General features: G+C 44.3%; 1 protein-coding gene across 7 annotated transcripts in view; it reads left to right on the top strand.

Annotated features, from left to right (window-relative positions):
• The window catches only part of GAPVD1 (GTPase activating protein and VPS9 domains 1), a 54,457-nt gene extending 41,428 nt beyond the window's left edge, over positions 1 to 13,029 (top strand). For 6 of the 7 annotated variants that reach the window (XM_080989549.1, XM_080989548.1, XM_080989547.1 and 3 more), the window contains 11 exons: positions 393 to 480; positions 2,631 to 2,711; positions 3,681 to 3,803; positions 3,927 to 4,056; positions 5,138 to 5,247; positions 6,234 to 6,393; positions 6,676 to 6,863; positions 7,789 to 8,002; positions 8,902 to 8,974; positions 10,320 to 10,517; positions 11,985 to 13,029. In XM_080989549.1, the coding sequence (XP_080845675.1) occupies positions 393 to 480; positions 2,631 to 2,711; positions 3,681 to 3,803; positions 3,927 to 4,056; positions 5,138 to 5,247; positions 6,234 to 6,393; positions 6,676 to 6,863; positions 7,789 to 8,002; positions 8,902 to 8,974; positions 10,320 to 10,517; positions 11,985 to 12,125 (1,506 nt within the window). In that variant the 3' untranslated portion in view covers positions 12,126 to 13,029. Of the gene's footprint in view, positions 1 to 392; positions 481 to 2,630; positions 2,712 to 3,680; positions 3,804 to 3,926; positions 4,057 to 5,137; positions 5,248 to 6,233; positions 6,394 to 6,675; positions 6,864 to 7,788; positions 8,003 to 8,901; positions 8,975 to 10,319; positions 10,518 to 11,984 lie in introns of those variants that run through there. The other variant, XR_013981353.1, reaches the window with a different exon arrangement.
• The last annotated feature ends 1,943 nt before the right edge of the window (positions 13,030 to 14,972 follow it).

The raw sequence follows: 14,972 nt of genomic DNA, 5'->3' as shown, positions 1-14,972 counted from the left end.
GGTTAGACTACAGTTCCCATTTTCTCTGGCCATTGGCTGTGCTGGCTGCTGGGGCTAGTGGAAGTCCAGCGACATCTAGAGGGTTCCAGGTCCCCCCGATCTCAAGTATTGAATTTAAATATGCTAATATTCAATTCATATTTGATTGATTACTTGGTTTAAAAGCCCTATGGTTTTTTAAAAATCCTGCTTCTTACAAGCCTCCAACCAGAGTTTAACATTTATTAACATTCAACAGAATCGGATAAGGCAGAATGAAAACAGGTTGGATCTAGTAGTTATTTCAACTTTTCTGCTGAAAAATCAACAGGAAAAGATACTCGTGACTCAAGTTCCATTGATTTCAACTAACTTAAGTCTAGACCTGACCCAACACATCTCTCCCCAAACAGGTTGAGGATCGCAAAGACAGCGACGATGAGAAATCTGACCGGAACAAACCATGGTGGAGGAAACGTTTTGTTTCAGCTATGCCCAGAGGTGTGGTTTTATTTCTCACCTCTTAGACAAGTTATGTGTATAATGCCTTATTTCTTCTACTGTGCATTTGTCTAGTGGAAGTGCAGTTCTTGTGGCCACAACTCAGCTGTGGGTTGAAGACCAGTGTCCTAACATACCACCCTAAATAGGTAGCAAAAAATCAGTTTTGGTTATTTGTTCAAAAGCTGGACTTGGGCAAGTTTTATTTTTTAAAAAATTTAAAAAATGATTTTCAGCAGTAATACCATAAGCATATCATAAAAACAAGAACAACAAATGGAGTACATATTATTGGCTTGTCGGTTACAAAAAGTAACAGTAAGGTACATGCATAGTAAGTTCACTGATTAGTTATTTGGGTGAGGTAGTCCTCTCCATCGACATACGTGTGTTGTCGGGGGTTGCAATAACTGTGCTGACACTGATGTGATCAATGTTTTTAATGTTGTATACTGCCTGGGAATCTTCAGATAAAGGGCATCATCATCATCATCATCTAAATGCACATGCCTAATTTTTTATCTCTTTTTGCCTATCCATTAATAGCCCTGTTGTGTTGGGTCAAGCATTCAGAAAGTGCTAATTCCCATACACATGCGTACCAAAAATGCAAAGTAAGATTTTTCTCCTGTTTTGTACCCAGCAGCAGTCTCCATTCTGGCCATAGCTAATAGAAAAGAGACTAGAGCTCAAGATGGAACCTCAGGGTTAGAGCTGCCCTCAAGTGTCAAAAGTGTTAATTTAGGATCCAAAATCAAATTATGATTGATTATAATAGAAATTTCAGAGGAAATGTTTTGCCAAAATGAATGTAGCAGGGCACAGTCCCACCACATTTGGATCAGAGATCCCAGAACATTGCACCTTCTCCAACAACTTGGGGAATGCTGAAGATTAATTTGGGGAAACTTTAGTGGGGTCCAATGCCACTTATATATAATTTTCAAGTATTTCATTGTATTATGGCCACTATTTTTAAGTGGTCTGGACCACATTTTGCGCCATTGATCCTCTTTGATCACTAGGACTAGGTGACTTTTGCACATTTTCAAGTGATCATTGCTTTTCCTTACAGAGAAGAAAATCACCTCAGTAAGCCAGGGAGCCACATTTATATTGAAAAACGGGTTGCCTTTATTTTTTTTACTGTTTTTTAAAAAATATTTTATGGCCTCCCCAGCCACTCTTGGCAGCTTCCAACAGGATACTAAAAACACAGTAAAAGATCAAACATTAAAAACTTCCCTAAACAGGGCTGCTTTCAGATGTCTTTTAAAAGTCAGATTGTTTTTTATTTCCTTGACATCTGGTGGGAAGGCGTTTCACAGGGTGGGCGCCAGTGCCGAGAAGGCCCTCTGCCTGGTTGACAGAGACAAATAAACAATTCCAAAAACCCAATGATATATCCAACTAAAGGAAGGGCATGCAAAACCTGAATATATTAAATGGCAATCATATTTTTTTCCAAATGGCACAGGGAGAGATACTTGTATATCTTAAACTGAACTATATGAAATAAAATCCCACCATACTCAGTCTTCCTGCCCCTTAGATACCTGTGAATTATGTGTTATTTCTTATGCTACTTAAATTCTGAAGGTTTTTTTTATAACATAATGGATATAGTCATTTTTTAAGCAATTTCTATTGTGCTGTAGAGATTCTGGCAGTTGGCTTTTGTTGAAAGTTCCTTTTAGTTAAAAACAAACAAAACAAAACAAAACAAAACAAAAAAACCTGATTGTCTTGCCCCGAAAACAGCTTGTTCGCTTCTTTGCCTGCTGATGCCTTGTTTCAGCTTCAAGTGTTGTTGCAGGAAGACTGGTGGGTTACTTTATATATATATGTACCTGTTTACCTATCACCTGGATTTGTGGCAATATCACTCAAAACGTGCCTAGAAGAAGCTCTCTCTCATGGGATTTTTGCACCTGTGGTATTTTTATTTTTATTTTATTTATTGAATTTATATACTGTCCTATACCCGGTGGTCTCTGGGCAGTTCACAGAATTTCTCTCCCTCTCACTCTTCAGATCCTTTCTCTCATTACCATGGGGTGAAATGTTTTTTGGAATAATCTTGTGCAAACTGAGCAGTCATAGAAGTTCCTATTTCAAATTAAAATTCTTCTGCCTTCCGCCTTCCCCAGCTCCCATCCCATTTAGAAAAAAAGAGAAGCAGGACAAGGACAAAGAGGACTTTGTGCCTGATAGATACAACGCTCTTCAAGGTTAGTAGTTGCTGCTGAATTTTATAACATGGTTGACTTTAAATAAAGAAGATCTCAAGGACTCTTAATCCTGGTCTAGGGATTCAGATAGGATTTACCTATACTTACTACATGAGAACACTCATCTTGGGGCAAGTCTGTAGAACTGCATCACTTCAGGCTGTATGTGTTTTTGTGTTTCACTGCACGCAGATGGCTTGTATTAAACCAGGGGTGTGGAGCCTGTGGCTGTCCAGATGTTGAACTGCAACTTGCATCTATCTGTTTACGTACCCCACATTTCAACCAAAAAGGCTCCCAGAGCAGCCAACATACAATCAGCACAAGACAGTCCCTACCTGCAGGCTTATAATCTAAAAATAAACACAAGGGGAAACTAATAAACAGGACACCAGATAATATGAAGAGTTTTTGTGTGTGTTTGAACCAGAAAATGCTGTACTTTAGTTATTTCATTGCTATAACCACAATGAATGTCTGTAGTGGGAGTCTAAACCTTCTGAACCAGTTTTAAAAAAGTTCTTTCCTCAAATCTGTGTTTTGGCATGTAAGTTTCACCATCCCACCTCTCTCTTCTTCCTCAAACTTATACTGTATACAGCACTAATGTCTCATATCAAAAGTAACTGGTCTGTAGAAAAGACTTTACAACCTGAAAAAAGAGACAATGCACGTACTTTTGTAAACCAAGACAATCTTTTAATATAAATTATTTTTTAAAAAAACAAAAACCTGTGTTTCTGCAGCCATCTTTCTCACACATTTGATTTAATGGGGAAAGCAAAACGGCTGGGAGAAACCCCCAATGACACATTTCTGTATTCTCACATTCACTCATGTCCATAGTGGCTGTATGACTTCACCCACCGCATGATGCCTTTGGTATTTAGACTGCCTACTCGAGACCAACACCCACCCCCATGTTAATTCCTTGCTGCTTCTCACCCCCCCCCCTTTTTGACATTTTAGATGACTCTGGCCCTAGACTGAGCGCTCAGGCCCAGGCAGCGGAGGACATCCTGGACAAGTACAGGAATGCGATTAAGCGAACCAGCCCCAGTGAGGGAGCTGTAGTGACCTATGACAATGCAGGTGAGTCTGTTCTTGCCCCCAGCCGTCATGGTTTTCAAGCAGTGAGGGGAAAAGGATGGCTGCTACCTGCTGCTAATGTGAGAATGCTAACTTTTCTATGCTCATTTGGTGGGCTGGGTTTAGATGCCATTGGAGATGGCGAGAGCATCCATGACTCTGTGCGGGACGACAACTTGCAGAACATATCCGCAGATGACCTTCCGGATTCTGCCAGCCAAGCAGCCCAGCCACAGGATTCGGCTTTCTCTTACAGGTAGCTTGATTCTGTGTGTGTGTGTGTGTGTGTGAGAGAGAGAGAGAGAGAGAGAGAGAGAGAGGGAGAGATGTTCACTGCAGTAGACAAAGGGACTTTGGGAAGAAGGCTAGATCTAAACACTGTCTAGGATTCTGTGTTTGGAAATCCTCTGCCTCTAGTGTGGCGGTTAGAGTGTTGGACCAGGACTCAGAGAGACACCAGTTCGAATCCTCCAACTCTGCCATGGCCGAGCCTTGGGGAACAGCAGCACACTCTCACCCTAACATATCCCACAGGGTGGTTGTGAGGATAAAATGGGAGGGTGAACCACGTACTCTACTCAAAGCAAAGGTGACGTATAAATGTAGGAATATTAATAAATGAGCCCAAACACTAAGGCTGTTCGATGTATAGAGGCAGACACGGCGGGCATTTAGCTCTATGCTGAATAACATTCCCTGCTTTTGGAAGCTCTGCTTAGAAATTCTCCAGTGTGTAACTTGAGAGTGGAAACTGCCTACTGGTTTTCTATGCTCTTCCATCACCATGAAGGCAAGTGACTTGAATTGCTCTTTTGGGGGATGGGAGAGGCCCTGTGGCATCTATCCTCCTCTCCTGGTGTATTCTTCCAGGGGATTTGGGGTTAGACCTTACAAAAATGGATTCCAACAAATGGCTCACAAAACAGTGGTACCTCTGGTTACAAACTTAATTAGTTCCAGAGGTCCGTTCTTAACCTGAAACCGTTCTTAACTTGAGGTACCACTTTAGCTAATGGGGCCTCCCGCTGCTGCCATGTGATTTCTGTTCTCATCCTGAGGTAAAGTTCTTAACCCAAGGTACTATTTCCGGGTTAGCGGAGTCTGTAACCCAAAGTGTTTGTAACCCGAGGTACCACTGTATAAACTTCCTTCCTGTTGGAAAAGGGAGGAGAGCAGATTCGTATTAGACAATAAGCATTTTCACATGAGGTGCTAGAGTCCACCACCACCTCTCTCTTTTTTTGGGAGCCACTGAAATATATTGATTTTGGTGTTTATATGAAAATTCAAGGCAGAAATGAATATTTTCTCTCTCCCCCTCTGCCCCTTCCTCCCAGAGATGCAAAGAAGAAACTGCGGCTTGCCCTCTGTTCAGCAGATTCTGTGGCCTTCCCTATGTTGTCCCACTCAACGCGGAACGGCCTTCCGGATCATACGGACCCTGAAGGTAAAAGACCTCTTTTGACTTTCAGACTTCTAGTATAGCTACAACCACACTTAAAGCAAGAGGCACACTTGACACATGACACCACTTAGAAATGTGTAAAATTGCTGGAAATTTTGAAGCAGGGACAGGGTGGTGTTGTCCCCGTCCCCCCTGGAGGAAAAGTGGAAAATTTGAGAAAATTTATTCTGTTTATTAGTTATCTTACCCACCCCAGGGTATAAGTTATACAATGCTTAGAGCTATATTTTAGTGTTAATCTCTTTACTGTGGTCAATGAACCAGTGTTCTCTAATGCTAGTCCTACTCAGAGTAGACTCATTGAAACAAAAGGACATAACTTTTTTAAAAACAAAATTTTAATGGTTCTTAAATGAATACAGATACAATAACTATTAAACACTTATCCAGGAGTAAGGACATAACTAACATAAATTCTTTGACTTCAGCGTGCCTGCTCTGAGTAGGACTAACATTGGATATATAACTCATATCAAAGTCAAACTTATTTTACTTCTTTGACACACAGTTTGTCACTTAGAACAGGGGTTGGTAACATGAGTTTTCCATAGTGGGCCTTTAGGTATTACTGAACCAGATGTCCCATCAGCAACCATGACCAAGTCACCTGCTGGTAACTAGGCAGAGCATTCTTCTCCAACCTGGTGCCCCTCAGAAATTTTGGGCTACAACTGCCATCAGCCCCAGCAAGCATAATCAGTTGGGGATAATGGGAGTTTTAATCCAGCAACAGGTTGGGGAAGGCTGATATAGCGTGTGTATGTGTGTGTTAGTGTGAAATGTAGACTAGGAAGAGTATGAGAGAAAGCAAAGTCTTGCCAAATATAGTCTATCTCTTGTGCCCCGGAAGATGGCAGGGAGGACAGCAGGGGGCGATCCCACAGGGCCACAACTCGGGGGGGGGGGTATTACCACAATTCTCCTTTACTCACTCGGTTTCCGCTCCCCCTTTCCACCATCTTGAACAGACAATGAAATTGTATGCTTCCTAAAAGTCCAGCTAGCCGAAGCCATCAACCTTCAGGACAAGAACCTGATGGCTCAGATCCAGGAGACCATGCGTTGTGTTGGCCGCTTTGACAACAGGACCTGCCGCAAGCTGCTGGCCTCAATTGCTGAGGATTACAGGTAAATCCCTTACCTTCCATAAGAACACAAGAAGAACCCTGCTGGATCAGGCCCATCTAATACAGCAGTGGCTAGTCAGATGCCCCCAGGAAGTCAACAAGGGCAGCATTTTGTCTGCATCTTGCTCATATAAATTTGGGAGTAGAATTAGGCTGTCACTTCTCATAGGGCAGGTGCTTTGAAGCCACCCTAAACAGCTTGGAGCACCTCCCCCAAACCTGCACTTTCCAGATGTCATTGAGTTGTACAACTCTTTTCTTCCCACCCACCCCCAAATCCCAGGAAAAGGGCTCCCTATATTGCCTACCTGACACAGTGCCGCCAGGGTCTACAGACCACCCAGGCCCATCTGGAAAGGCTGTTGCAGAGAGTCCTGCGAGACAAAGAAGTGGCAAACCGATACTTCACCACAGTGTGTGTGCGGCTGTTGCTGGAGAGCAAAGAGTCAAAGATAAGGGCGTTCATTCAAGGTAAGCCACTCCCGGCATTGTGCACAAGAGATGAAGTGGGATGTATGCAGTGTAGGGCCAGGCACACTTTGGTTCAAAGATTTACTGGGTGACGTTGGGCCATTGGTTGTACCCTAGTGAATGGTCCAAGACATATTAAGATAAAAGGGGTGAGGGGAAGACACCTACAGTGGTGCCTCGCAAGACGAAATTAATCCGTTCCGCGAGTCTCTTCGTCTTGCGGTTTTTTCGTCTTGCGAAGCACGGCTATTAGCGGCTTAGCGGCTATTAACGGCTTAGTGGCTTTAAGAAAAAGGAAACAAACTCGCAAGAACTCGCAAGACGTTTCGTCTTGCAAAGCAAGCCCATGGGGAAATTCGTCTTGCGGAACGACTCAAAAAACGGAAAACTCTTTCGTCTTGCGCGTTTTTCGTCTTGCGAGGCATTCGTTTTGCGAGGCACCACTGTATTTGGAGTTTTAGTCTGCCATTGGGGAAACCTTGGCTGCAGTTGGTTGATCTTGGGGAAACCTTGGCTGCAGTTGCTGTGATCTCACAGAAGGGGCTTCTAGTCCCACTCTGTGACATCAAGCCACTTGACGTTCTAAGGTAGGCAGAGAAGGCAGGAACCAGTCATGGATTAGGAAGCAGCAGGCCCATGTGGTATGTATTGCTGGTCTTGGTTCTTCTGCAGATCAGATCCAGTTAAACATTTCCCCCTTGGAAGTGCTCTTGGCCAGCTCTCCTTTGCAACGTGTGCAGGTTCTTTGCATAGGGAATAGTAGTGCACATGCACTGCCAAGTTCAAATGTCATGGCTTTCCTGGAGAACACATGGGGATTGTAATTTTGGAGCAGCTTCTAATTCCTATATTGTGTGTGAGGAGAGAGGGTGTGCTTCTCCCTCCCCAGTCCTGTGATTTCCTCCCTTTTGCTTTGTTGCCAAAGACTTCCAGAAGCTGACTGCAGCGGATGATAAAACTGCTCAGGTTGAGGACTTCCTCCAGTTTCTCTACGGTGTAATGGCCCAGGATGTCATCTGGCAGAACGCCAGCGAGGAGCAGCTCCAGGATGCCCAGCTGGCAATTGAGCGCAGCGTCATGAACCGCATCTTCAAACTGGCCTTCTACCCTAACCAGGATGGAGACATCCTGCGTGACCAGTGAGTGGGACGTGGCTGGTTTTCTTCAGGCTTGAGCAATAATGGCAGCAGAGGGCAAGCCACAGCCACCTTTCCTTGTGTGCTCCCTCTACTTCTGTGCAGGCCCAAGTTTGCTTCTGGTTGTAGCTTTTTCAAATACCCTAATGGTGCATTGCTTCCTTTGCAAGAAATGAGTGTTCAGTTTTCACATTTGTTCTGAACTTGGGGATTTTGTTAGGGCTTTCATTTGCCAGCCTGAGGGCCACATTTAGTCTGGGAAACCTTTCCGAGGCTGCATGCAAGTGGTGGGTGGAGCAAGTGGGCAGAACAATAGGTGTAAATCCTACCTTTGTACAATAGACTCTTTTTTACTTACCCATTTTAGAGGCCTGAAGGGTTGCACTGGGCCCTCAAGCCTGAGGTTCCCCACCCCTTCTGTATTGGGCCCAATCTACCTCTCTCTCCCCCCCCACCCCTGTATATATAGCCTGTCCTTAGAGGCAACAAGAGAGAAAATTAGGCCTTGAGATTCTGGAAAAGTGGCAGCCTTGCCAATGCTTGGTCTCTTCTGTGCCAAAATAAGACAGGATAAACATGGATATTCTGATCTGTCTCTGAAGCTAGCTGATTGGTTTTTTAATTGCAAGTTCTTGCATCCCTCTTCAGTAACCTCAAAATGTTACTTTCACTGAGGCATTATATTTAAATACAATTAGTCGCTTAAGCCATACAAGTTATTGGGTTGACAGCCCAGACTCCTTTGTAGGACAGATTTTTGTAAGGGGTGCTGCTGCAAGGAACTGAAGGTTGCGTAAGGAAACCCCCTGCTACCTAACGGTGCTTGCTATGCAGAACCCCAGATTGTGCCATCTAGATTACTTAAATTGTTTGGTTCTCCCCCCTCCCCCCTTTGTTTCTAGGCTTCTTTACGATCACATACAGAGGTTATCTAAAGTAGTGACTGCGAACCATAAAGCACTCCAGATTCCTGAGGTAAGTCCTTGGTGGTGCATGGCACCTGAGAGTAAGACTTTGTCTGAACTGTACCACTTGTGACTGAAGATGACAGTTCATGATGTGGACTGTCACTGTAGTATGGGGGTGGGGGGTTGAATTTTGCGCACGCGCGCACACACACACACACACAGCCAGTTTGGATATGCTGGAGTTGGGAGAAGAAAGAACTTTTCTCCCTAAACATTCAGATTGATTGTGTGGAAGTGATTCTCCTGTATGGTTGAAAGTTTGGCATGTGTCTGTAGCTCAATGGCAGAGCATCTGCTTTGCATTCAGAAGGTCCCAGGTTCAATGCTTAGCATCTCCAGGAAGGGCTGAGAGAGACTTCTTGTCTGAAGCACTAGAGAGCTACTGCTGCCAGTCAGTGTAGACAGTACTAAGCTAGAGGCCATGCTGGGCTTGGGGATCAGATTAGGCTGAAAAGCACCCAATAACTCAGTCTTAGTTCTGACTGAATTGGTAAGTACATGACAGGGTTTGCATCACTTAATATTTGCTGGTACAAGTTTTTCTCCTCACCACAGTGAGGTCTGGAAGTAGTAGTAACCGTCCTGTGGCTCTAGCTTTTCTAAGTGCATCCAGTCCTTTTAGGCTCAATGGATAAGTAGTCCCAACAAGTCCATATGTCCCATTCTTATTTGGTAGCATGTGGAAGCTTCCTTGCCTTTTGTGTGGTGGCTCCCTACAAATCTTCATTGTTTTGTACCAAAAAACCAAAAAGATCAGTGGTTAGAATCAGTGCACTTTTGAAAGTTTCAGTCTGTCATCTTGATTCAAAATGGGGCTCTGGTTGTTTCCAACCGTGGGTGAACACTTGCTCCTGGATCTCAGGAATGATCACGCAGAATTTGTTTACGATCCAAATACGAAGCAAGCAGGAAATTTTTCAAAATACGTAGTAAGTGTTAGTTATAATATCGCATAACATTTGCGTAGAGGTCTCAAGCATTCAGAGCACATCACACGCAGGTTCTAGTTGTAATATTTCCAGCAACCCAGTAAGATAGGTCAGTGTTAGTATTTCCCAAATTGCAGACAGGGGCTCCAAGGGAGAGTGAGTGTGCCTTGTTTGAAGCCTCCTAGTGAGTTCACAGCCAAGGTGAGATTTGAACTGGGGACCTTCTGATTCATAGCTTGGCCTTGTAACCGTTATGCTACACCAATCACAGGTATTTTAATAAGCTTGCATGTTTACCATGTGCAGTATATGTTGCTGGATGCAAGGGGTTAATCGTGTTTGTATGTAGACATTTTCTCACCCTCCCTTTTCTAAACACTGTACTGTATTGGGCTAGAAGCAAGTCTTCTCCTTTCCTTGCAGGTCTACCTCCGCGAAGCACCATGGCCATCAGCACAGTCTGAGATCCGCACCATCAGCGCCTACAAGACCCCCCGGGACAAGCTGCAGTGTGTCTTGCGGATGTGCTCCACAATCATGAACCTGCTGAGCCTGGCAAACGAAGATTCTGTTCCTGGGGCAGACGACTTTGTCCCTGTTCTCGTCTTTGTTCTCATAAAGGTAAGGGTGATGTCCCCACACAAGGCATCCCCAAACTTTGCTGTCCAGCTGTTTTGGGACTACAACTCCCATCATCCCTAGCTAACAGGACCAGTGGTCAGGGATGATGGGAACTGTAGTTCCAAAACAGCTGGAGGGCCGAGTTTGGGGAGCCTGCTTTACATGTATGCTGTGCCTTACCTGCTTCTGGCTGGTTCAACTGCTGTGGCAGCTGTTATCCAGTGGCTGGATCAGGCCTTGGGAGGGTGTGTGTGTGTGTCATTGGTGAAAAGAGTCTCCAACAAGCACAGTGCCTCCACCTGCTGCTTCACTTAATCCTGCCTTGGCAGGGGCCACAAACTGGCGTGTATGGCTTAAGGTCCTTTGACTTCTTCCACGCTAGAGGTGTGACTCCTCTGTACCCTTTTCTCATGAGAGGGTTCAATTAGGGGGTGTTCAGTGTCTTTCTCTGGAAGGCCCTGCCCCTCCTGCGCTGCGGGTTTGTGGTCCGTCTCCATCCTTTGGCTCTGAGCTAAACCCCAACAAACCATCTCTCTTTCTTTTTCTAAGAGGGAGAGAGAAGGGGCCCAGGGGGGCGGTGATCAACATTATCTTCTGGGAGAGAGGGACACAGTTCCTCCCTCCCTCCTAGCATATCCTACCCTACATATTATTTTTTTGAGTGGTGGGGAAGAAATGAGATTATAATCTAGGTTGCAAGCAGAATAAAATTGGAGGTGGAGGAGGGAGAGAATTGGGGTGGGGAATCTTCCTCCATTTTGAGGGGGAGGGTGTACCCTAGCTACTGCCTCCTCCCTGTAGTAGGGTGGTTGGAAGGGGGCTAAATGCCTCAGCCCCTTAAGGTATCCTTGTTCATGGGGACCCCACCCCGATCCTTCTGGCCACCTGCACTTTGCTGCTGCTGCCAAGGAACCAAGCGCCACCATCTTCCTCCTCAGAAGGCAGGTACCTTCCCCATTACTTCTTCAGATGGCAGAGTTCAGAGTTCTGTTGTATTTGTAAATGGTATTTTTGCCTGCTTTCCAAGCTGTGATAAGGGGGGGGGGGCTGGCATGGTGCCCTCAATATGTTGTTGGACTTGAGCTCCCATCATATGATGATGATTAACTGCTTGATGCCAAAATAGGCTTCTAAGCAGTTTACAAGTATAAAAACCCATTGCACGAGCGTTAAAATATAAATACTCTTACTTAAAATATGCAACAAAACAATACTATTAGAACAACACAGTAATTAAAACAGGAGTCTCAGTTTGAGACAGCAAAGGAATTGCCTGTGTAAACAGGTGTGCCTTCAAAAGCAGACGGGATGCCCATGCAGATGGGGACCTCTCATATTTCAGCAGGGTGGGCATTCCATAACATAGGCACCATGGTGGGGAAAAAATTATGCTGGCTAGTTGGAGTCCAATGACCTCTGGAGATAACAGGCCTTCCAACCGTGACATACATCTCCTCCTCTCTGCAGGCCAATCCGCCCTGCTTGTTGTCCACTGTCCAGTACATCAGCAGTTTCTACGCCAACTGTTTAACTGGAGAAGAATCCTACTGGTGGATGCAGTTCACAGCGGCAGTTGAGTTCATTAAAACGATAGACGAGCGCAAGTAAACCCAACCCAGCCAGCATCTCTGCTGAGAACCAAATGGCTCACAGAGGAGGACCTTTATGAATGTATGACGCCTGGTCTCTGCCCATCAGGCTGCAGGAAAACAAAGAGAGAAGACCTCCATCTGTAAATACTGTAAAGGACTTCCAAGCATTTTCAAACAAACCTTTACTAATTGGACTAATTCCAGCAGGGTGGTTTGAGGTATTATTTTGGTTGTGTGTGCTTCCTTTTCTTTTTGAATCCTCTTTCCCATAGAAACTAGCACTGTGTCAAATCATAATAAAAATAAAAGGGACCACTTGTTAAAGTATCCTGGAATCTCCAGGCATTTTTTCTGCTGCCACAACCTCCATGTCAAAAAAAAATTTCCTTAACAGTTTAGTTAGAACTTTTTAAAAACTTGGTGAGTGGAGAGAATAAAGGTAAGCACTTTCTAATGATCTTTATTTACAAGAATTCATTTGTCTTGTTGAGACGGAATGCACCAGTCACAGAGGAGCTTTTGCAGCAAGTGAAGGGGTCAAACTTGAATCATGAAAGAGCAATGTATTTATTAAAATGTAAATGCTCACCAAATGGTATACTAAAACTGGAAGATATTCATATGGCCTTTATCATAATTAGCACATTCTTTCTAATTTTGGACAGGGCATTAGAGTTATTCATCTGTTGCACAAAAGAGGTGATGTTTAAGGGTTTATAGGGGGAAGCGGGATTGCTTGAAGAGAATTTAAAAATAGAAGCGAAAGAAAGAAACATCAATAACCTTACGTTTGTTTTGTTTTTGTTTTCCTTCGGAAATACTGTGTATACTGTACAAACCCGAAATGGAACTTTCCCCCTATGAAACCAGAATCTGTAATATATATTTTGATTATTCGTATTAAAAGCATACATCAAGCATTTGGGTGAAAATCTTTGTGTGTCTTTTGGCTTGTCATTCTCTTTGCTGTTTGTAGTTTTAAACTGGGTGTATCTAGGATAACACTCCTCTTTTTTCAATAAGAAAAACAAATATATAGGGGTTTATTATACAAATTATGGGGCTGCTTTTGTGTGTGTGTAAAAGCAGTTGGTTGAGGGCTATCTTGGAGATGTCGGGTAGGGGGAAGCAGAGAGGAAAATGGGGAATTGGGGTTGGGGGGAGGTGGAATGGAGTATCCGGGATGAAGGCCAGGCTGGCTGGCTGGCTCCCTGTACAACAGGACTCCACAGATCATTTATTATTTATATAGTGCTATCTTTCTACAATGACAGGGCGTGTCCCCGTCCCAAGGAGCTTACAATTTAAACATAGATACAAAGGGATATAAGAGAGGAAGTGTTCCTAATCAGAGAGAAAAATAAGTAACTCTGTGTGTTTTGCTTGTACATTACATAATTATAAATGGACTATGATAACCCCACCCTTCCCCAGTGTAACCTTAGCCTGGGGAGCCTGTGATTTTCCAGATGTTAGGACTCCCAACTCCCATTGGCCCCAGGCAAGGATGGCCAAGGATGGATCAACTAAGGATGATGGGAGTCAAGAGTCTAGCAACAGCTGGAGGGTCACAAGTGAACATGCAAACAGGCCCCAGAGTTTACAGCTGTGTTTTCTTTGACATAGCAAGCTCAGCTCGGACCCTGCCTTTGGCACTCTCACCATGACACTTCTGCCTGTGGGTTTGATCAAACTTGTTGCTGCGCATGTTGGGGGAAAGGGCTAAAGTGTTGTTTTCCTTTTGAGTTTTACAAGTTAAAATGTGATGGATTGTACAATCAAGGGGTTGTCTCTCAGTGGTAGAGCATCCATTTTGCACGCAGGAGCTCCCAGGTTCAAACCCCAATGGCATCCAGGTAGGGCTGGAGAGACTCCTATCTCCAAAACAGTATGGTTGCTTCCAGTCAGTGTAGGCAATACTGAGCTAGATGGACCGAAGGGGTTCTCAGTTTCATGTATACTGAGTAGCAGCACCTGTCCAGGCTTTCAAGCAGAGGTCTTTGTCATTATCTGATTCCCCCTTTCTCTTTTTGGACAGTATAGGAGAGGGTTGACGAACCTGCTGCTCTTCCAATGCTGTTTGACTCCCAACTCCCATCATCCCTGATCCTTAGCCATACCAACTGGGACTGATGGGAGTTGGCATATAACAGTAGGAGGACCAAGAGTTTTCCACTTTACTGCACCCAGAGGCAGAGAGCAGGGTTGCTTTGTGTGTGATGGCCCAATTGCCAACCATACCTTGTTTTCTGGGAACAAAATTCTTAACAGGTCCTTCAACTCTTGTGGATAAATGTATGTTGGGTTAGTTTCTGGTGAGCCAGTGTTTCGTTTCCGCTTTAAAAACAGAAGCATGGACGATGAAGGCTTAAAAGACAAAAGCATTGATGTCTTTTTCAATCGGCACATTTCACTTCTGTTTCTGAGACTGTCGGCCATTTAGCCAGCTGCTCTATTTCATGTTCCTGAATGGGATATTCAATAACCTCATACATAGCTTGGAAATAGGAGACCCAGTGGTCAGGTGGAATTTGTGTGGATAGAGGGGAAACAGCCTTGGGGGAGCCGAAGGTAACCAATTTCCAAAATAGTTACTGATGTTTCCCCTTTGCCGCGCTAATTAGGTTCTACCAGGGTTTTCTGCTGTAGGCATATTTTTGGTGGGTTATTAGGGCTTTGTATTCTTTTATTAGAGCGTGGACAGAAAGATAGGCACATTTGAATTTGATCCAACCTCGTTTTTGGAATGGTGACTGCAACTGTTGCTCAGAATGCAAAACGTTTGCTGCGTTCCACAAGATCCCTCAGGGAGGCTGTGCAGTTAAATCACTGGTGTCTGGCACAGAATTGGACATACCAAAAA

This window comes from Podarcis pityusensis (genome assembly GCF_964106645.2).
Source record: "Podarcis pityusensis genome assembly, chromosome: Z".
In the NCBI taxonomy this organism is placed as follows: Eukaryota; Metazoa; Chordata; class Lepidosauria; order Squamata; family Lacertidae; genus Podarcis; species Podarcis pityusensis.
This window is presented reverse-complemented; position numbering and strand designations above follow the sequence as displayed.